This window comes from Oncorhynchus keta, chromosome 28, assembly GCF_023373465.1.
Source record: "Oncorhynchus keta strain PuntledgeMale-10-30-2019 chromosome 28, Oket_V2, whole genome shotgun sequence".
Classification (NCBI taxonomy): domain Eukaryota; kingdom Metazoa; phylum Chordata; class Actinopteri; order Salmoniformes; family Salmonidae; genus Oncorhynchus; species Oncorhynchus keta.
In genome coordinates, this window is record NC_068448.1 from 8141158 (window position 1) to 8164154 (window position 22997).

A 22997-nucleotide genomic window follows, 5' to 3' on the forward strand; every position below is an offset into this window, starting at 1 on the left:
CTAGGGTATACTAGGGTACTATAGTACTAGTGTATACTAGGGTACTATAGTAATAGGGTATACTAGGGTACTATAGTAATAGGGTATACTAGGGTACTATAGTACTAGTGTATACTAGGGTACTATAGTACTAGGATATACTAGGCTACTATAGTACTAAGGTACTAAGGTATACTAGGGTACTATAGTACTAGGGTATACTAGGGTACTATAGTACTAGTGTACGTGGTCCTTCTGTGGCTCAGTTGGTAGAGCATGGCGCTTGTAACGCCAGGGTAGTGGGTTCAATTCCCGGGACCACCCATACGTAGAATGTATGCACACATGACTGTAAGTCGCTTTGGATAAAAGCGTCAGCTAAATGGCATATATATATATAGTAATAGGGTATACTAGGGTACTATAGTACTAGGGTATACTAGGGTACTATAGTACTAAGGTACTAAGGTATACTAGGGTACTATAGTACTAGGGTATACTAGGGTACTATAGTACTAGGATATGCTAGGGTACAATAGTAATAGGGTATACTAGGGTACTATATTACTAAGGTATACTAGGGTACTATAGTAATAGTGTATACTAGGGTACTATAGTACTATAGTACTAGGGTATACTAGGGTACTATAGTACTAGGGTATACTAGGGTACTGTAGTACTAGGGTATACTAGGGTACTGTAGTACTAGGGTATACTAGGGTACTATAGTACTAGTGTATACTAGGGTACTATAGTACTAGTGTATACTAGGGTACTATAGTACTAGTGTATACTAGGGTACTATAGTACTAGTGTATACTAGGGTACTATAGTACTAGTGTGTATTAGGGTACTATAGTAATAGGGTATACTATAGTACTACTGTATATTAGGGTACTATAGTACTACTGTATATTAGGGTACTATAGTACTAGTATAGCCTAGGGTACTATAGTAATAGTGTATATTAGGGTACTATAGTACTAGTATAGCCTAGGGCAGTATACCAATGATGGCATTAGTTCATACACGGTCTAACCAATAGGCTACTTGCCGCCCCATCTCAAGACATCCCTATAAATACGGTGTACCTTGAAGGTGTAATTTTGTCCACAGACTCATTAGAATATATCAAGAGAACGGGTTCAGAATATTATGTAGGGATCGATAACAGAAAGCTAAATATATGAATATTCGTCTTCTGTTCAGTACCAACAGCTGATCAAAAAATACACTGATCTTGTAGATTGTTCAGGTTTAGGAAAGTATTTATGAATCATTAAAAAAAAACTGGTTTGGAGAGCCTTTTATGCACAAAAAAAAGAAAACTAAGGTTTGATTCATTCTGAAAATTGCCACATTCAGTTCTTCAACCCATGGTAATGTTGGAAGATTAGTGTACATATAATTATAATAGGGGGAATAGTGTGCAATTAGTATTAATAAAATATATTATAAACATATCTTGTGTAATTTCCATTTTTGTATGTTGTTGAATCAAACAGCTGGCCATCACGGTCTAGCCGGTGTTGGTGAGGGAAAGCGTTTGGCAGAGTTGTCTACTTCCTGCACTAACCATGGAACTGTGTGATGTCACAGACAAGTATTGCACCATCAGTGAGGTTCAAACTGTTTCGGCACGGTCTGCACCCCACTCCGTAATGATTGAATTACCCATACGTTTATTTTTAGATTATCAACTGTTGCTAATGATCTTCCGCAACAAACCTCACACCCATGATGGCGTTTACAGAGGAAGCAAATTAATGTCAAATAAACCATGTTATTAAATGGAATGATTATGTAGGCTACACCAACTGAAGGGAACTAACAGTTGGTCAGGGGCGGCAGGTAGCCTAGTGGTTAGCACGTCGGGCCAATAACCCCAACGTTTACTGGATCGAATCCTTGAGTTGACAAGGTAAAAATCTGTCATTCTGCCCCTGAACAAGGCAGTTAATCCCACTGTTCCCTGGTAGGCTGTCACTGTAAAATAAGAATTTGTTTTTAACTGACTTGCCTAGTTAAATAAAGGTTCAATTTAAACAATAAATTGGCAGTTGGTTATTAGGCCTACTGACGGGCGATACTGATAGCGAATGATATTCAACAGGAAACAGGAAACAGGAACCTCTCACACTGTCATTACCACCTGCTCTCCACTGTGTAGGAGCCCTGAGAGGCTGATCCTGTAGCAACATGTGATCCTGTCACGACTCCTACCGAAGGTGGCTCCCCTTCCTGTTCGGGTGGCGCTCGGCGCTCGTCGTCACCGGCCTACTAGCTGCCACTGATCCCTTTCCCCCCTTTCTGTTTATTGGTTCCACCTGTGTTCATTTTAGGCTGATTGGTCTGGCTTTATTTACCAGCATTAAAAGGTATAGCTCTACTACGTTACAGATCCACAGCACATTAAGTCATGATAGAAGCATATTTTCCACCTGCTAAATTGGGTCCTGTCACCCAATATCAGCCATAAGAGCTGGAGGGTTATCTTTTACTATGTCTGAACCCTGATTGTGAACGTCATCATTACTGTCATCATCATCATCCTCATCATCAACGTCATCCTCATTATCATCCTCATCATCGTCATCCTCATCCTCATCATCATCATCCTCATCATCCTCATCCTCATCATCATCCTCATCATCATCATCATTATCGTCATCCTCATCATCATCATCCTCATCATCATCATCATCATCATCCTCATCATCCTCATCATCATCCTCATCATCATCCTCATTATCCTCATCATCATCATTATCGTCATCATCATCATTATCGTCATCATCATCATTATAACACAGTTCACTTAGGTCAAATAAAGATACACTGGGTTCTCCCCATTATTCCCCACCAGACACTACAGTACCCAGAATCTCCAGTACCCACCTCCTCCATTCTTCTGACACAGGTAAGGGAACCTCCAGACGTTGCCCAAGCCTACAGAAAACCCAACTTGGGCCAGGATATACTGCAGCTTGCTGTTCCAGGCCGGCCTCCCCTCCTCGTCCCCTGGAGAAGGCAGCAGGCCCTTGCCCATGGCTGGCTGGGCCCCGGGGCTGAGACCCATACTCATCCGGCTACTCTTATAATCCAGGGGCTCAGCCAGGGTCAGGAGGTCCGCCACTGACTCAGTGACTGGATCACTGTGAGGGAGTCCCAGGGTCACCTTGCTGTTCTTAAGCATGGTGACGGTGGGTGGTAGGAGTCTGACGGGTCAGAGATGTTCAGAGGGTCGAATCCACAGAGATGTGAAGAAGGACGCAGTTGGGGTACGCTGTTTTGTCCAGAATCTGTGAAGAGAAAGGTTTAGAGATGGTTACTGAATAAACTGTGTTATCTACAAGACCAAGGTGAAAATATGTTATTTCTGTTGGCCACCATTTCGGTGTATCAGTGGAACATTGTATTTATTACAAACCACAGTCAAGTCTGAAACACATTAAAGCTGAGTCATGTTCGTGACATTGGTGATCACCTGAGTTGCAGCCAATGTGGGTGTCTGTTAGTGTGATTACTGGCCTTGAGAATAATAATAATAATAATATATGCCATTTAGCAGACGCTTTTATCCAAAGCGACTTACAGTCATGTGTGCATACATTCTACGTATGGGTGGTCCTGGGAATCGAACCCACTACCCTGGCGTTACAAGTGCCATGCTCTACCAACTGAGCTACAGAAGAATATTGTGTAAACAAAGAAAAAAACATCTAATTTGTCCACGTCATATATTATTTAGAAACAAAAACGTGTTTAATGTGGAGGTGAGTCCATGTCTGGAGTTACTGCTAGAGTTTAGGTTTGAATATTTTGTGTGGCCAAGCTGTCTATGAACACCATTCAGCTCGACTACAACAGCCATTCCTGCAGTGCCTCTCCGGTACCAGCTTTGGAAAAAAATCCCAGTTGAGCAAATGAAAAGGCAGCAGAGCGGTTCTACTTCTGGTTGAATGAGCTGTATTATCCAGGCTCTATCATAATAAGACCATTTGCATAGACAAAATCTGACTGGAAATCGGCTGAGTTCTACTCCGTGTGTAATTGATTGTAACGCTGCCTGGCTGGGTGGTGGCTGCCTGGCTGGCTGGCTGGGTGCTGGTCAGCCAGCCAGCCAGCCAGCCAGCCAGGGTCCTTCACTTTTCTTCCTCAGAGGACTGTTGGTTTAGCCCAACAGCTGATGGAGAAAGCCTGTGCTAAGTAGACTGAGTAGAGGACCAGCGCACGCAAGATTTGGTTCTGAGTTCTGGCACCACGGCACACAGTTCTGGCACCACGGCAGACAGCTCTGGCACCACGGCAGACAGCTCTGGCACCACAACAGACAGCAGAATGAGTTCTGGCAACACGGCACACAGTTCTGGCACCACGACAGACAGCTCTGGCACCACGGCAGACAGCTCTGGCACCACAACAGACAGCAGAATGAGTTCTGGCAACACGGCACACAGTTCTGGCACCACGGCACACAGCTCTGACACCACGGCAGACAGCTCTGGCACCACAACAGACAGCAGAATGAGTTCTGGCAACACGGCACACAGTTCTGGCACCACGGCACACAGCTCTGGCACCACAGCTGACATCATACTGAGTTCCCGCACCACAACAAACAATTCTGGCACCACGGCAGAAAGTTCTGGCACCACAGCTGACAATTCTGTCACCACAACAGCTGACATCATACTGAGTTCTGACACCACAACAGCAGACAGTAGACAGGCAGTCTCAAGTGCAACAGAGGAGCTGTGAAGCTTGTCTGAGACCTGAAAACGTGCGTTAGCTCCTCGGGCTAATGCCTAGGCTTTACTCGGCAGGCTAACACAGTCGAAGCCACACAATGTTTGAATGGGCTTAAATACTTTAAATTGACATGAAATACTTGACATTTAAACGAAACAGACAATAATGGGACGACAAGAACATCAACGGATTAAAATGCCAAGCAACAACTAAGCCAAGAGATAGGACCCTCAGATGGGGCATATATCTTGAAAGTCATATTATCAGACATTGAGGTAAACTTTCTGAGCTGTTTCAGTGACTGCCTCTAAAGACATCACCTGTCGGACGGCAGGCAGGTCTGTTTGATCTAAACGGAGGCCAACTGAAGCTGTGAGGGTCAAGAGACCAGCTAGACGACATAATTAAACATGGTCTCTCATGTGCAGCAGTGAGGGAGTTCTCACTGAGATGGCCACCCAGAGACCAGTCCAACTGCACTCTGTCTGCACCTAACATCACATTCCTTAGCTAGAACGATCTCCTGCAGTCACGACATGCTGCTTTCACATACTCCTCAGTGGACTCCGTCAGTATTCAATAAAACATGGCTCATCCCTTGGTTCTCACACACTCAGTACTCAACACCTCTTGACCTCTTCCAGAGAATAGATATTAGAGACAAATCAAGACTTTGTCCCAAATGACATCCTAATCCATATATAGTGCATTACATCTGACCCCAGTCCTATGGGCCCTGGTCAAAAGTAGTGCACTATATAGGGTGCCATTTGGGGACTTACACAATACTGTATGTATCTCTGAAGTCTACAGCACTTCATCACATAGTCATCAGTTTAGTGTCCATCTCACTGTGGCAGCCTATACACAGTACATTGTAATTGTTTTGTTTTTTTTAAGTTGGTAATAGTTGGTAACAAAATGTTCAAAGTCTCCAGGAGATGTGCATCCCAAATGGCACCCTAACACTGCATACAATAACCTGTTTCCCAGTGTGCACATGTACAGTATAAGGTCTGGAAACACCTACTCATTCAAGGGTTTTTGTTTATTTTTACGATTTTCTACATTGTAGACTATTAGTCAAGGCATCTAAACTATGAAATAACACATATGGAATCATGTAGTAACAAAAAAAGTGTTAAAAGTTTCAAAATATATTTTATATTTTCGATTCTTCAAAGTAGCTACCCTTTGCCTTGATGACAGCTTTGCTCACTGTTGGCATTATCTCAACCAGCTTCATGAGGAATGCTTTCCCAACAGTCTTGAAGGAGTTCCCACATATGCTGAGCACTTGTTGGCTGCTTTTCCTTCACTCTGCAGTCCAACTCATCCCAAACCATCTCAACTGGGTTGAGGTCGGGTGATTGTGGAGGACAGGTCATCCGATGCAGCACTCCATCACTCTCCTTCTTGGTCAAATAGCCTTTACACAGCATGGAGGTGTGTTTTGGGTCATTGTCTTGTTGTAAAACAAATGATAGTCCCAGTAAGCGCAAACCAGATGGGATGGTGTATCGCTGCAGAATGCTGTGGTAGCCATGCTGGTTAAGTGTGTCGTGAATTCTAAATAAATTACAGACAGTGTCACCAGCAAAGCACCCCTACACCACCACACCACCTCCTCCATGCTTCACTGTGGGAACCACACATGCAGAAAACATCCGTTCACCTGCTCAGCGTCTCACAAAGACAAGGCGTTTGGAACCAAAAATCTCAAATTTGAGCTCATCAGACCAAAGAACAGATCTCCACTGGTCTAATGTCCATTGCTCGTGTTTCTTGGCCCAAGCAAGTGTCTTCTTCGTATTGGTGTCCTTTAGTAGTGGTTTCTTTGCAGCAATTCGAACATTAATGCCTGATTCACACAGTTTCCTCTGAACAGTTGATGTTGAGATGTGTCTGTTACTTGAACTAGCTTAGGTTGAATATTTGAATGCTGTTAATTTGCGGATGGTCCAAATATGTTACACAAAAGAGTGGTGAGAATATCATGCATGAACTCAATTTCATGTTTTTTCTATGTCATGCCTCAGGAAGAACAGTCCACCATGTACTGACTGCAGGTCAGTCAACTGAGATGAAGCTACACAGACAGTGAGTAGTCCCATAAAGACATGGACTGACTGCAGGTCAGTCAGCTGAGATGAAGGTACACAGACAGCGAGTAGTCCCATACAGACATGGACTGACTGCAGGTCAGTCAGCTGAGATGAAGCTACACAGACAGCGAGTAGTCCCATACAGACATGGACTGACTGCAGGTCAGTCAACTGAGATGAAGCTACACAGACAGCGAGTAGTCCCATACAGACATGGACTGACTGCAGGTCAGTCAGCTGAGATGAAGCTACACAGACAGCGAGTAGTCCCATACAGACATGGACTGACTGCAGGTCAGTCAGCTGAGATGAAGCTACACAGACAGCGAGTAGTCCCATACAGACATGGACTGACTGCAGGTCAGTCAGCTGAGATGAAGGTACACAGACAGCGAGTAGTCCCATACAGACATGGACTGACTGCAGGTCAGTCAGCTGAGATGAAGCTACACAGACAGCGAGTAGTCCCATACAGACATGGACTGACTGCAGGTCAGTCAGCTGAGATGAAGCTACACAGACTGCGAGTAGTCCCATACAGACATGGACTGACTGCAGGTCAGTCAGCTGAGATGAAACTACACAGACAGTGAGTAGTCCCATAAAGACATCGACTGACTGCAGGTCAGTCAGCTGAGATGAAGCTACACAGACAGCGAGTAGTCCCATACAGACATGGACTGACTGCAGGTCAGTCAGCTGAGATGAAGGTACACAGACAGCGAGTAGTCCCATACAGACATGGACTGACTGTAGGTCAGTCAGCTGAGATGAAGCTACACAGACAGCGAGTAGTCCCATACAGACATGGACTGACTGCAGGTCAGTCAGCTGAGATGAAGCTACACAGACAGCGAGTAGTCCCATACAGACATGGACTGACTGCAGGTCAGTCAGCCGAGATGAAGCTACACAGACAGTCCGATACAGACATGTACTGACAGTAACATTGTTCTACATCTTACAATATTCTCAAGGATTTTGATGTATATAACCACTGCTAATACACCACACTGACTCAGATGCAGCTGCACATCGGTATTGGAATGAAAGAAACAGGCATACGTTGTCGTCGGACACCGTGCACGAAGAGAGCGCAAAGGAACGGGGAAATCAAATAGTGAAGCCGGCGTCACCAGAGACAGGTTACTTTATAAATGTAAACCAATCCATACATTTGAAATTACAATACTTGAGTTTTGAAAAGTTGAGACTTGTTCCACAGATTTTAGTGTGCTTTTATAGATTTGAGATTCCCAGTGTTGTTTATTGAGATTCCAGTGTTGTTTATTGAGATTCCAGTGTTCTTTATTGAGATTCCAGTGTTTTTTTCTTTATTGAGATTCCAGTGTTTTTTTCTTTATTGAGATTCCAGTGTTCTTTATTGAGATTCCAGTGTTGTTTATTGAGATTCCAGTGTTTTTTTCTTTATTGAGATTCCAGTGTTTTTTTCTTTATTGAGATTCCAGTGTTCTTTATTGAGATTCCAGTGTTGTTTATTGAGATTCCAGTGTTCTTTATTGAGATTCCAGTGTTGTTTATTGAGATTCCAGTGTTGTTTATTGAGATTCCAGTGTTGTTTATTGAGATTCCAGTGTTTTTTTCTTTATTGAGATTCCAGTGTTTTTTTCTTTATTGAGATTCCAGTGTTTTTTATTGAGATTCCAGTGTTCTTTATTGAGATTCCAGTGTTTTTTTCTTTATTGAGATTCCAGTGTTTTTTTCTTTATTGAGATTCCAGTGTTGTTTATTGAGATTCCAGTGTTGTTTATTGAGATTCCAGTGTTGTTTATTGAGATTCCAGTGTTGTTTATTGAGATTCCAGTGTTGTTTATTGAGATTCCAGTGTTGTTTATTGAGATTCCAGTGTTGTTTATTGAGATTCCAGTGTTGTTTATTGAGATTCCAGTTTTGCTGATTGAGATTCCAGTGTTGTTTAATGGCAAAATAACTTGTCTCCTATAATTTTACAGAATCTGGAAAGTCAGTCCAAAAATAACTCTGCTGAAGAGAAGCAGCGTTTTGCAGGTGCTACTGAAGACATGATGTCTGATGTGGAGACAGAATCAGAGGAGACGGATGCCTTTTTGAAGAACCTCCCCACCCTGACGCTTCCTTGAGTTTGAGGACCTGATTGCATCAGCAGACCGGAGAAGAAGGGCCTTACGGGGAGAAAAAGCCCCAACCCAGAACATCTGATTATGCAAAGATCACAGACAATCACATGCACCTTAAGAGACGATTTTCACTGACTCTTCACACCTGCTTCTCAACAAAAATGTTGCACCTACTCAACCTCACCAACCAACTTACATATTCACAGCTTGAACATCACCCTCTTCTTCTAAATATTCTTAGAAATGTGTTGATATTGTGTATTTTATTATAAATGTGTTGATATTGTGTATTTTATTATAAATGTGTTGATATTGTGTATTTTATTATAAATGTGTTGATATTGTGTATTTTATTATAAATGTGTTGATATTGTGTATTTTATTATAAATGTGAGGGTATTGTGTATTTTTTTAAATAAATGTGTTGATATTGTGTATTTTATTATAAATGTGAGGGTATTGTGTACTTTTTTAAATAAATGTGTTGATATTGTGTATTTTATTATAAATGTGAGGGTATTGTGTATTTTTTTAAATAAATGTGTTGATATGGTGTATTTTATTATAAATGTGAGGGTATTGTGTATTTTTTTAAATAAATGTGTTGATATTGTGTATTTTATTATAAATGTGAGGGTATTGTGTATTTTTTTAAATAAATGTGTTGATATTGTGTATTTTATTATAAATGTGAGGGTATTGTGTATTTTTTTTTAAATAAATGTGTTGATATTGTGTATTTTATTATAAATGTGAGGGTATTGTGTATTTTTTTAAATAAATGTGTTGATATTGTGTATTTTATTATAAATGTGAGGGTATTGTGTATTTTTTTAATAAATGTGTTGATATTGTGTATTTTATTATAAATGTGAGGGTATTGTGTATTTTTTTAAATAAATGTGTTGATATTGTGTATTTTATTATAAATGTGAGGGTGTATTTTTAAATAAATGTGTATTTTTTTTTTTGAAATAAATGTGTTGATATTGTGTATTTTTTTATGAATATAACAAAAAATGTCTTATGTTGTACACTATTTTTTTTAAATTTATATTATTTCCTTAGAGATATTTTATTTAATAATTTGTTTGACTTTTTAACACTTGTTATTTTCTTTGGGGGGGTTAATAATACTTTATTTTTAATTTTTATTAACTGTCTTGGCTTATCTTGTATACTTTATTTGCCAAATAAAATAATTATTTCATATTTTTTTCCGTTCCATCTTATTCTAAAATGGATTAAATATGATGAAATGTGTTCCTCATCAATGTACACACAATACCCCATAATGACAAAGTGAAAACAGGTACCTTATTTACATAAGTATTCAGATGACTCGAAATTGAGCTCAGGTGCATCCTGTTTCCATTGATCATCCTTGAGATGTTTTCGACAACTTGATTGGAGTCCGGCTGTGGTAAATTCAATTGATTGGAAATTATTTGGAAAGGCACACACCTGTCTATCTATATAAGGTCCCACAGTTGACAGTGCATGTCAGAGCAAAAACCAAGCCATGAGGTCAAATTAATTGTCCATAGAGCTCTGAGACAGGATTGTGTCAAGGTACAGACCTGGGGAAGGGTACCAAAAAATGTCTGCAGCGTTGAAGGTCCCCAAGACTCTTCCTAGAGCTGGCCGCCTGGGCAAATTGAGCAATCGTGGGGAGAAGGGCCTTGGTCAGGGAGGTGACCAAGTATGTGATGGTCACTCTGACAGAGCTCCAGAGTTCCTCTGTGGAGATGATAGAACCTTTGCAAAAATGTCCAAAAACCTGTTTTTGCAATGTCATTATGGGGTATTGTGTGTAAATTGATGAGGAAAAAACACAATTTAATCAAGGTGTAATCATTAGTTCAACAGTTGCAAACAAGAGTTTCTATTGGACAAATTCAGGTATGTTGATCCCCGTTTTGTTCCGTTTAAGAATTTTTCCAACGGAATCAGAGGAATGAATACAACCCTGATCACCCGTTAACGCAGTTCACTTTCATAGCAGCCATGTTGTATTCCTTCTCACATCAATGCGCTCTCCTCCTCTCACCTCTTCCCTTCACTTGTGGACTTCAATGCACAACGCATCAGCTGTATGTGACCAGGCGAAAAAAAACTTTCAAAGCCAAACCGCTACACACAGCCTATGTTGTTCTCGCCATGTTAGCTAAAGGAACGTCATTGTCACCTAATAGAACTAACAAGTTAGTAAACTCACTACAATCATGCAGCACCGTTACAGTGTACAGTCAGTAAGCAGTTACACTGGCGGGCCCCGGTGGCAATAAATTAGTAATACCAAACGTTTCCCTTGACTTGGAAGAGTTCCAGTGTTGTGTTGGATAGTCATAGCCAGCCAGCTAACATTCGAGCAGGATGTTTCATTAGGTTGAACTAGCTAGCTGCATTTGCTAGTGAAGTAAGTGAAACTGAAAGTGAAGAAATAAATACGAAATCTCTATCTCTATTTCTTTCGAGCTTCTCCTTCATTTTGGAAGAAATTCATTTGTTTAATACTGTTCAACTATTGTCTTTCTCTTTCTTTGAGTCAACCACTCATCACATTTTATGAACTGCAGTGCTAGCTAGCTGTAGCTTATGCTTTCAGAACTAAATTCATTATCTGATCCTTTGATTGCGTGGACAACATGTCAGTTCATGCTGCAAGAGCTCTGATAGGTTGGAGGACGTCCTCCGGAAGTTGTCATAATTACTGTGTAAGTCTATGAAAGTAGGTGACAACCATGTGCCTCCAAGGTTTTGTAATGAAGTCAATGTACCCAGAGGAGGACGGAAGCTGGCTGTCCTCCGGCTACACCATGGTGCTACCCAACAGAGTGCTGTTGAGGCTACTGTAGACCTTCTTCGCAAAATGTGTTTTAATAAATTATTTGGTGACATGTGAATAGATTTATTGTAGTTTTATATAAAAATGATTACTTTTTAAATGTTTAAAAACATTTATTTTATGAAATTCACTGAGGAGGATGGTCCTCCCCTTCCTCCTCTGAGGAACCTCCACTGATAATTTATGAATGGTGGCATTTCTACAGGTCAAACGACTGGATGGATCCTTGGTAGGCAATGGTTGGTATGCAATGGTTCTTCCTGTTAAATTTCAATCTCATCCCTGCACCATCCAACCTCTCATAATTTCTTCTCCCATTCTCTTATCTTCCTCTCCCTATCTCACATAATGACAGCTCATAAAAGACAGCTGCCAATCACATGAAGTCACTGTGACAAGATAGGAGTGAACTAGCCTTACGCTGCCAGATATCACACCGTCACAACTGGGGTCGAGGCTAAGAACGCATTCATGTTAGGACCAATGGCATGATGGGTGATGTCAAATCAAATCAAATGTTATTTGTCATATGCTTCGTAAACAGGCTTTAGACTACAAGTGAAATGCTTACTTTTGGGCCCTTGCCAAAAAATACAGAGAGAAAAACAAGAAATAATAGAAAAATAATAACAAGAGGAATAAATACACAATGAGTAACGATAACTTGGATATATACACAGGGTACCAGTTCCGAGTCGATGTGCAGGGGTACGAGGTAATTGAGGTAGATATGTACATATAAAGTGCATTCGGAAAGTATGGCTGGGCCACTCAAGGACATTCAGAGACTTGTCCCGAAGCTCATCGTAACGTTGCAGAGAGAACAGTACTGTAAGTCGCTCTGGATAAGAGCGTCTGCTAAATGACTTAAATGTAAAATGTAAATGTAACAGTCTATGACTAGGGTGCCTGGAGTCTTTGGCAATTTTTCGGGCCTTCCTCTGACACCGCCTGGTATAGAGGTCCTGGATGGCAGGAAGCTTAGCCCCAGTGATGTACTGGGCCATACGCACTACCCTCTTTAGTGCCTTGCAGTCGAAGGCCGAGTAGTTGCCATAGCAGGCAGTGATGTAGCCAGCTCTCAATGGTGCAGCTGTAGAACCTTTTGAGGATCTGAGGACTCATGCAAAATCTTTTCAGTCTCGTGAGGGGGAATAGGTTTTGTCTTGCCCTCTTCATGACTTTCTTGGTGTGCTTGGACCATGTTAGTTCGTTGGTGATGTGGACCCCAAGGAACTTGAAGCTCTCAACCTGCTCCACTATAGCTCCATCAATGAGAATGGGGGCGTGCTTGGTCCTCCTTTTCTCTAGTCCACACTAATCTCCTTTGTCTTGATCACGTTGAGGGAGAGGTTGTTGTCCTGGCACCACACGGCCAGGTCTCTGACCTCCTCCCTATAGACTGTCTCATCGTTGTCGGTGATCAGGCCTACCACTGTTGTGTCATCTGCAAACGTAATGATGGTGCTGGAGTCGTTCCTGGCCGTGCAGTCATGAGTGAACAGGGAGTACAGGAGGGGACTGAGCACGCACCCCTGAGGGGCTCCAGTGTTGAGGATAAGCATGGCAGATGTGTTGCTACCTACCCTTACCAACTGGGGGCGGCCCGTCAGGAAGTCCAGGATCCAGTTGCAGAGGGAGATCCTCTGTTGTTGAGATCCTTAGCTTAGTGATGAGCTTTGAGGGCACTATGGTGTTGAACACTGAGCTGTATTCAATGAATAGCATTCTCACGTAGGTGTTCCTTTTTTCCAGGTGGGAAAGGGCAGTGTGAAGTGCAATAGAGATTGCATCATCTGTGGATCTGTTGGGGCGGTATGCAAATTAGAGTGGGTCTAGGGTTTCTGTGGTGATTGTGTTGATGTGAGCCATGACCCGCCTTTCAAAGCACTTCGTGGCTACAGATGTGAGTGCTACGGGTCGGTAGTCATTTAGGCAGGTTACCTTTGTGTTCTTGGGCACATGGACTATGGTGGTCTGCCTTGTACTCTACCATAAAGGCCTGATTGGTGGAGTGCTGCAGAGATGGTTGTCCTTCTGGAAAGTTCTCCCATCTACACAGAAGAACTCTGGAGCTTTGTCCGCGAACATCGGGTTCTTGTTCACCTCCCTGACCAAGGCTTTTGTCCCCCGATGGCCGGGCGGCCAGCTCTACGAAGAGGCTTGGTGGTTCCAAATGTATTCAATTTAAGAATGATTGAGGACACTGTTCTTAGGGACCTTCAATGCTAGAGAAATGTTTTGGTACCCTTATCCAGATCTGAGCCTTGTCCAATCATTTGAATTTACCGCAGGTGGACTCTAATCAAGTTGTAGAAACATCTCAAGGATGATCAATAGAAACAGGATGCACCTGAGCTCAATTTCAATTCTCATAGCAAAGGATCTGAATACTTATGTAAATAAGGTGGCAGCGTAGCCTAGTGGTTAGAGTGTTGGACTAGTAACTGCGAAGGTTGTGAGTTCAAACCCCTGAGCTGACAAGGTACAAATCTGTCGTTCTGCCCCTGAACAGGCAGTTAACCCACTGTTCCCAGGCCGTCATTGAAAATAAGAATATGTTCTTAACTGACTTGCCTGGTTAAATAAAGGTAAAAAAAAAAAAAAGGTAATACTTATGTAAATACTGTATTTCTGTTTATGTTTTGTATTTTTTGTGGCAAAAATGTTTTAAAAAATATAAAATAATCACTTTGTTATTATGGGGTATTGTGTGTAGATTGCTGAGGATTATTATTTTTTAATCCATTTTAGATAAGTCTGTAACGTAACAAAATGTGGAAAAGTCAAGGGGTCTGTATACTTTCTGAAGGCACTATAATTATAAATATGGCATCAAAATGTTGAGAATCGGATCTCCACCCTAGCTGATCATTGTATGCAGCTTGTTCTGATCGTAGGGTAATGAAACAGGCAGGGAAATTGAGCTTGTCTGTGGTGGTCGGTGAACCCTCAACCTTCTGGCTCGTAGCCACAAAAGCATGCTGAAGTGCCAATGTCGATATCCACATTTATAAACACAGGGTCGCTCCAGTTATTGTAGTTGTGGTCGTAAACATTATTTTTTGTTTATTATATGAGAGGGAAGGTGTTCAATTTATTTTACAGTACAAGGTGAGGGTCATGTGAAAATATATGTAACTTTGGGGGATGGGGAGGGTGCATTTGCTTTTGGATGACACCTTGAGTTGGACCAGCCCCTCCCCCACGGTAAATTTCAATCTGTCCCTTATGTTTACCCTTTATTTAACTAGGCAAGTCAGTTAAGAACTAAATCTTATTTTACAATGATGGCCAAACCCTCCCCTAACCTGGACGACACTGGGCCAATTGTGTGCCGCCCTATGGATCTCCCGATCACGGTCGGTTGTGATACAGCCCGTGATCGAACCAGGGTCTGTAATGTCAAACTCAAAACTACTGGGGGAAAGAATGGCCTTCTCTGAGGACAACAAATTATTATATTCTATAGAATCTATTATATTATATTCCATGTGGTTCCCGAGTCGATTTGGGTAAAAAAAAAAAAAAACGGAGTAAAAATCCCATAGCATCTTGACTTCTAGCATCTTGATAAGATAGGTGTGCATCCTCCAGGCCGAACTGAGAGACATCATCATCACGTGTCCACGGGCACACTGCGTAATGTGACGCTCCAAGGTGGAATTGGTTTTATTATTGCTTCAAACAGTTCAAAAACAGATGGAGGAGACATGAATTGTCGCCAAGGTCAAATCAAGAAAAACCGAATCCAGATCCGTGCATCCAAAGACGGAGCAAAGTAGAATATTTCCTCAGTCACTGACCTGATCACCAAATACGTTTGATACCTGGCATGAAAGACGCAGACGCGCATCGTAGGCCCATTATCGAACTAAATATTGTAGACCACACCGCAACCTATATGCTACGAGGGCTCATCTCGCACCGAAAAGGGCGAACGGTTTCTATAGGCAAACCTACAGTATAAAATAACCTAATGCAACAATCATGCAGAAATGCCAACACGTATTATAGACATATTTGACAGGGTGAGAAATAACGGTTAATTTCCATTGACTGTTACAATGATCTCATTATTGCAGCCTATAGATATGTCATGATGCAATCGAATAACGCGTTTCTAGATGGAAGATGGAAATAAGAGTCGTAAAGGCTCAATGCCATTCTTACCTTATTCGCAGTTGAACAACAGTCTATATTTAAATCCCCACGTTCAGTAAGGCAAATATTCACCCATCTCTCCTCTGTGCGCACTGAGATGCGAAATCACCGAGAGCTCCTTGATGGAAATTGACATGCGGTGAGGCGCGTAAAGTCTGACGCAAACAGACATCCACCGGTTCTCATTGGCAAGTTTAGCGGCTAATAACGGTCACTTTTACACACATTAACGACCATTTATTTTATTACTTAATCAATGCAAAAATGATATTGTCTATATTATCACAGTGATAATATAGACACTGCAGGTTTATTCCACGTGGCTGATGTTGGTGGGACAACTCCCACGTATTTAGGGATTACTATGGGGAAGGTTTTTCCATCACGATGCCTGACGCAGGTTTGAGTCATCCTAACTTCTTACGTCAGCAGATGTTTACAAACCTATTTTAAAGCATCTGACTGCAGTATATTCAGTCCTGTGGGAAAATAACAACACAGGTGTTCTGTGTAACCCGCGTGAGGGCTTTCATTGACTAAAAGAGATGATGCATGTTGTTCGAAGCAGGTATCAGATTGTTTTGCCACAGCTGGTTGAAGTGGAGCAAAACACGCCTTCTGATCACAGGTGCAGGGGTCAACCAACATTACGCTATGCTATATGGTTCTAATTTGGTGTGTGATTTAGCACTCCATCAAACAAGTTTGACAGAAAGACATCACATGCTCAATTAGCGCTTGTAAATATGTAATAGGACATTTGCATATACAAACAGTGTATTTTGTCCAATTACACCTAGCTGTAGGGCGTTGTCTTCTGACAAAGAAACATTCAAATTAATGAGCAAATATATTGTTCATATCATAATAATAATAATAATATATGCCATTTAGCAGACGCTTTTATCCAAAGCGACTTACAGTCATGTGTGCATACATTCTACGTATGGGTGGTCCCGGGAATCGAACCCACTACCCTGGCGTTACAAGCGCCATGCTCTACCAACTGAGCTACAGAAGGACCACATATCATCGTTATTACTGGTAATTGCACGTTATAGATATGGTTCGTGTATAGTGAGACATCACTGTGGCATGCCATGATGTGTTGTATTTCTGTGTAATATGTTGTCGCAACAACATCACGTGTCTTTCGTGCTCTTTCTTTATTGCATCCACTGTCCTCCTGAGTTGTTTTGACCATCCATTTTTTGGCACAGTCATTTTTCTTTTTTGACATCAGGGATTTATTCTCACCATGGCCCTATCTATCTAGCCCTGCTCTGTTGAGACTATTTATTACACTGTATATGGCATGTTACAGCCCCGCTCTGTTGAGACCAGTGGAGGCTCCTCAGAGGAGGAAGGGAGGACCATCCTCCTCAGTGAATTTCATAAAAACACTTTTTAGATTAAACTATGCTAAATATAAAAACTTGTCACCAAATAATTTATTAAAAACACACTATTATGCAAATAAGGTTTACAGTAGCCTCCGCAGCATTCTGTAGGGGTAGCACCATGGTGTAGCCGGAGGACAGCTAGCTTCCGTCCTCCTCTGGGTACATTGACTTCAATACAAAACCTAGGAGGCTCATGGTTCTCACCCCCTTCCATAGACTTACACAGTAATTATGACAATTTCCGGAGGACATCCTCCAACCTATCAGAGCTCTTGCAGCATGAACTGACATGTTGTCCACCCAATCAAAGGATCAGAGAATAAATCGAGTTCTGAAAGCATAAGCTACAGATAGCTAGCACTCAGTGCATAAAATATGGTGAGTAGTTGACACAAAGAGAGAGAAAGACAATAGTTGAATAGTTTTGAACAAATTAATCTCTTCCAAAATGAAGGAGAAGCAAGAGTGTCATTTATTTTAAACTTTCAGTTTCACCTACTTAGCTAACAAATACAGCTAGCTAGTTTAGCCTACTGAAACACCCTGCTCAAACAGAGGGATGCTATGTTAGCTAGCTGGCTATGACTATCCAACACAACACTGGAACTCTTCCAAATCAAGGTAAACATTTGGTGAGGAGGATGGTCCTCCACTTCATCCTGTGAGGAGGCTCCACTGGTGTATTATGGGTAAACACCTGAAACGTAAATCCATTCTCCTACTGTCTTTTCTCTTTCTTCAGAGATAACAAACACAGAGATCAGTCTTTTGTAGGGCATCCTCTGGATATCCTACCCACTACCCCCGTATCGCTGGGTACCCCAACCCCTAGGCAGGCAGCAGTGTGTGAGACAGCAGCCGTAAAATCTTCAAACAGTCTGGATATCCCCCGTTTAGAACAGTGGAAGTTTGGCTGCTGTCCTAAGCAGATTTGTTGTCGAATGACTAAAACAAGTTCAACTGGGCTGAAAGATTAGGGAGATGTTAAGAGGTTAACTGTCACATCCTGACCTTAGTTCCTTTTTTATATGTCTCTATTTTAGGTTGGTCAGGGCGTGAGTTGGGGTGGGCATTCTATGTGTTGTTCTATGTTTTTGTATTTCTGTGTTTGGCCTGGTATAGTTCCCAATCAGAGGCAGCTGTTTATCGTTGTCTCTGACTGAGAACCATACTTAGGCAGCCTGTTTTCCCACTATGATTTGTGGGTAGTTGTTTTCTGTCTCTGTGTCTGCACCAGACAGAACTGTTTAGTTTTCGTTCGTTCTCCTTGTTATTTTGTTTTGTGTGTTCAGTTTAAATAAATACTAACATGGACATGTACCACGCTGTATATTGGTCCCATCCTTCCTACTCCTCCTCAGAAGAGGAGGAAAACCGTTACACGAACCATGTACTACTGTTAGAGCTGATGGTAAATCCTACAGGAATGACCTGTGGGAGAGAACGCATTCCTGAAGAATATAAATAGACCACACATTATTACATTTCAGATGCTAAATGTAGATGTTATTAATGAGTGTTTTTCCAGGGACAATGCTGTACAGTTAATATGCTGTTTATTGCAGCAAAAACATTCATGCAAAACCAGGAGCAAAGGTCAAAAGGAAGGCTGTAGGCTGCGGATGTGTCACGGTCGTGTATTTACGCATTCAGTCTAGTCTACGTCTGTCAGTATCAGAACGTGTGAAACGCTGTGTGTTTGGTTTTGTGAAAGAGAGGTGTTGCTGATTAAGACCCTGTCATCTCTGATGATGGGTTGGCTTGTCCATGATTATCTCTCTCTCTTTCTCTCTCTGTCTCTGTCTCTGTCTCTCTCTCTCTCTCTGTCTCTGTCTCTCTCTCTCGCTCTGTCTCTCTCTCTGTCTCTCTCTCTCTCTCTCTCTCTCTGTCTCTGTCTCTGTCTCTCTCTCTCTCTCTCTGTCTCTGTCTCCCTCTCTCTCTCTCTCTCCCTCTCTCTCCTACCCTCTGTCTCTGTCTGGAAGCTGGTCATCTCTCTCCTCTGTCTCTGTCTCTGTCTCTGTCTCTCTCATGGTGGAACATCCTCTCCTCTAGCATGTCTCTGTCTCTCTTTCTCTCTCAGTCTCTGTCTCTGTCTCTGTCTCTCTTTCTCTCTCTGTCTCTCTGTCTCTCTCTCTCTGTCTCTGGTGGAACATCTCAGCCTATAGCATGGTGGAGCTCCTGTCTCTGTCTCTGTCTCTGTCTCTGTCTCTCTCTCTAGCATGGTGGAGCATCTCTCCTCTCTCTCTCTCTCTGTCTCTGTCTCTCCTCTCTCTCTGTGTCTGTCTCTGTCTCTCTCTCATGGTGGAACATCCTCTGTCTCTGTCTCTCTTTCTCTCTCTGTCTCTGTCTCTGTCTCCTCAGCTCTCTCATCTGTCTCTGTCTCTAGCATGGTCTCCTCTCCTCTGTCTCTGTCTCTCTCCTCTCTGGTGGAGCATCTCCTGTCTCTCTCTCTCTCCTATCTCTCTCAGCCTCCTGGTGGAGCCCTCCTCCCTATAGCTCCCTGCCCTCCTCCCCCTACCCTCAGAAGCTAGAGCTGGAAGCATGGTGGAGCATCCTCAGCCTATAGCATGGTGGAGCATCCTCAGCCTATAGCATGGTGGAACATCCTCAGCCTATAGCATGGTGGAACATCCTCAGCCTATAGCATGGTGGAGCATCCTCAGCCTATAGCATGGTGGAACATCCTCAGCCTATAGCATGGTGGAACATCCTCAGCCTATAGCATGGTGGAGCATCCTCAGCCTATAGCATGGTGGAGCATCCTCAGCCTATAGCATGGTGGAACATCCTCAGCCTATAGGGGCGGCACGGTAGCCTTGTGGTTAGAGAGTTGGACTAGGAGTTGGACTAGGAACCGGAAGGTTGCAAGTTCAAACCCCCAAGCTGACAAGGTACTAATCTGTTATTCTTCCCCTGAACAGGCAGTTAACCCACTGTTCCTAGGCCGTCATTGAAAATAAGAATTTGTTCTTAACTGACTTAAAAAATTAAATAGCATGGTGGATGTGTGTGTCATAGCCCTTTATTATCCTCTGTGCATCACGAGGCAATGTTTGAATGAACACATAAACACAATACACACACAATACACAGTAAGCTTGCGGTATGCCTGCCTGTCCGCACGCCCGCCTGCCTACTTCCATTCACTCATGTGGCTCACTTTCCAAGGGCTCGGCTGCTGGGATCAGTCGCTATGGCAACCGTAGATCAAATGATAGTCACTAACTGTGTTCTAACACCTTAGCAGCTTATGGCCCCTGGGCTTAATGCAGCGAGGAATGTCCAGCCTTGAGTAAATCCTGGAGATACCAGAGAAAGATGACAAGTTAAATAAAGGATAAGTAAATATATATATACATTTTTTTTATAAAGAAATACAAAAATATTCCACACAATATTCCACAGCTCTACTGATGCAGTCATGTGAGTGTAATAAGCATGTTACGTTCCCCAGTTTCTGTGTTGTGGGTTTGTGTATATGTCACACCCTGACCCTGTCACACCCTTAGTTATCTTTCTTTTCTTTATTATTTGGTTAGGTCAGGGTGTGACAAGGGTGGTTTGTTTAGTTTTGTATTGTCTAGGGGTTTTTCTAGTCTTGGGCTTTTTGTATTGTCTAGAGGTTCTTCTAGTCTAGGTGTTTATATGTCTATGGTTGCCTAGATTGGTTCTCAATCAGAGGCAGCTGTTTATCGTTGTCTCTGATTGGGAACCATATTTAGGTAGCCATATTCCTTGGTTTATTTGTGAGTTGTTATTCTATGTTTAGTTGCCTGTTCTGCACTAGCCATATTGCTTCACGGTTCGTTTAGTTAGTTTTGTTCAGTGTTCGTTCTTCTATTAAATTAGTATGTTCGCTTACCACGCTGCGCCTTGGTCTCCTCTTTATGACGACCGTGACAGTATATGTATGTGTGCATTTCAGGAAATGGCTTCCTGGATTCCCCCAAGCTGCTGATTGGTCGGTCCCAATGCAGATTGGAGCTCTGATCCCGCCCTCTCGTTAGGGGATACAGCTGTCGGCAATTACAAACTCATTCTGCAGCTGGATAAAAGCCAGTGTTCCTTGATTAGGAGACAGAGCTTCTTTGTATGTCCTGTGTTGGTCTGTATAAGATTGTAAAGGCTTTTGTAGCCGGTCCTGCTGAGCTATGTGTATGCCAAAAGGACTGTTTTTGATTATTGAAATTGTTCACTTTAAGTTTGTATTATTCTGTTTCATTTGTTCCCAGAAGGGGAAGGCACCTTGGGAGAGTTTAGGCAAGAGGCCTGCGGGCATACATATACCCGTAGTATGTACTCTGTCACACTAGGTAAGACCTGGGCGAACCACCCCCTGTATTTTGTTTAGCGCTCTAGGTGGCATTAAGGTAGGTAAGTAGTGGGAAGGTAGGAAAGGGGGCTCTAACTTTCTTTGCTTTGCGTCCATCCCCTTTCCCCTACGTTTACTGTGTAAAGGAAATAAATTCCCTGTAAACGGTAATATTTGCCGCCTCTGTCATCCTTACCTGCACCTACAATCACATACCTCTTTCACTCCACGGGGAGTTGAGTGTAGCAGGGTGCTGTGTTCCCTCCAAGAGGCTTGTAACAAAGCACATGAATTCAGCTCTATCCCATCAGACGTATAATAATAGGTTCATATTGACACTAAAGCCCATTGGCGAGAGTGTTAACAGAACCATAGACCACAAACCAATTGGTTCCCTATTCCCTTAATTTGTTCCCTATTCCCTTCATTGGTTCCCTATTCCCTTCATTGGTTCCCTATTCCCTTCATTGGTTCCCTATTCCCTTAATTGGTTCCCTATTCCCTTAATTGGTTCCCTATTCCCTTCATAGTGCCATTTAGGACACACACAGTTTACGATCTTTTGTTTTTTTAAATTGTATTAAACTTTTATTTAACAAGTCAGTTAAGAATAAATTCTTATTTACAATGACGGCCTCCCCAGACCAAACTGGGCCAATTGTGCGCCGCCTTATGGGACTCCCTATCACGGCCGGTTGTGATACAGCCCGGAATCGAACCAGGGTATGTAGTGACACCTCTAGCGCTGAGATGCAGTGCCTTAGACAGTTGCGCCACTGGGGAGGTAACGGGGCGTAGAGCAGGGAGCTGATTTACAATCAAGTTATTACAGTGAATACTTCTGATCCCAATCGCTGGCATTCACAACAGAAGAGGTGGAGTGTTGTCGAGCTGTTAAAGAGAGGTAAGAGGAGGAAGCCTCACACCACATCCATACACTGTACTCCTGGCAGATAGCACCGTGTCCATCACCTAGTGATGTCACTAGCCCTTATCTTCAGCTTCAAGAGAGTAGTGGAGGGGCTGGTTGCCTGGTCACACAGACGGGCTGAACCACCACTTCCATGTCTCATGGGTTTGAGTGTGTGTGTGTGTACAACAAGCTACCAATGATAATTCAGTCCACCCCGCACCCTGTTCTCCCCCGGGAATGGAATGGTGCAGTCCTAACACCGTCAATGCCCCCCACACACACACACCACGGGTTCTGACGCAGAAGTTTGAGAGGATGGGGGGGTAAGGCAAAATAACTCAGCCAGTCCCTTAACTACCTCCTCTACCTCCTCCTTTAGCCTAATAGAGAGACTGAACAAAATA

At 42.5% G+C, this 22997-nt stretch overlaps 2 protein-coding genes across 2 annotated transcripts in view; one reads left to right on the forward strand and one right to left on the reverse strand.

Moving 5' to 3' along the window:
- LOC118373842 (sodium-dependent neutral amino acid transporter SLC6A17-like) overlaps window positions 1-16199 on the reverse strand; it is a 46126-nt gene extending 29927 nt beyond the window's left edge. Inside the window, exons 1-2 of the mRNA XM_052484709.1 lie at window positions 15975-16199; window positions 2878-3281 (exon numbers count right to left, since the gene is read on the reverse strand). Of these exons, the coding sequence (XP_052340669.1) occupies window positions 2878-3175 (298 nt within the window). The 5' untranslated portion in view covers window positions 3176-3281; window positions 15975-16199. The remainder of the gene's footprint in view (window positions 1-2877; window positions 3282-15974) is intronic.
- LOC127912980 (uncharacterized) overlaps window positions 6881-22997 on the forward strand; it is a 43859-nt gene continuing 27742 nt past the window's right edge. Inside the window, exon 1 of the mRNA XM_052484175.1 lies at window positions 6881-6886. Within this exon, the coding sequence (XP_052340135.1) occupies window positions 6881-6886 (6 nt within the window). The remainder of the gene's footprint in view (window positions 6887-22997) is intronic.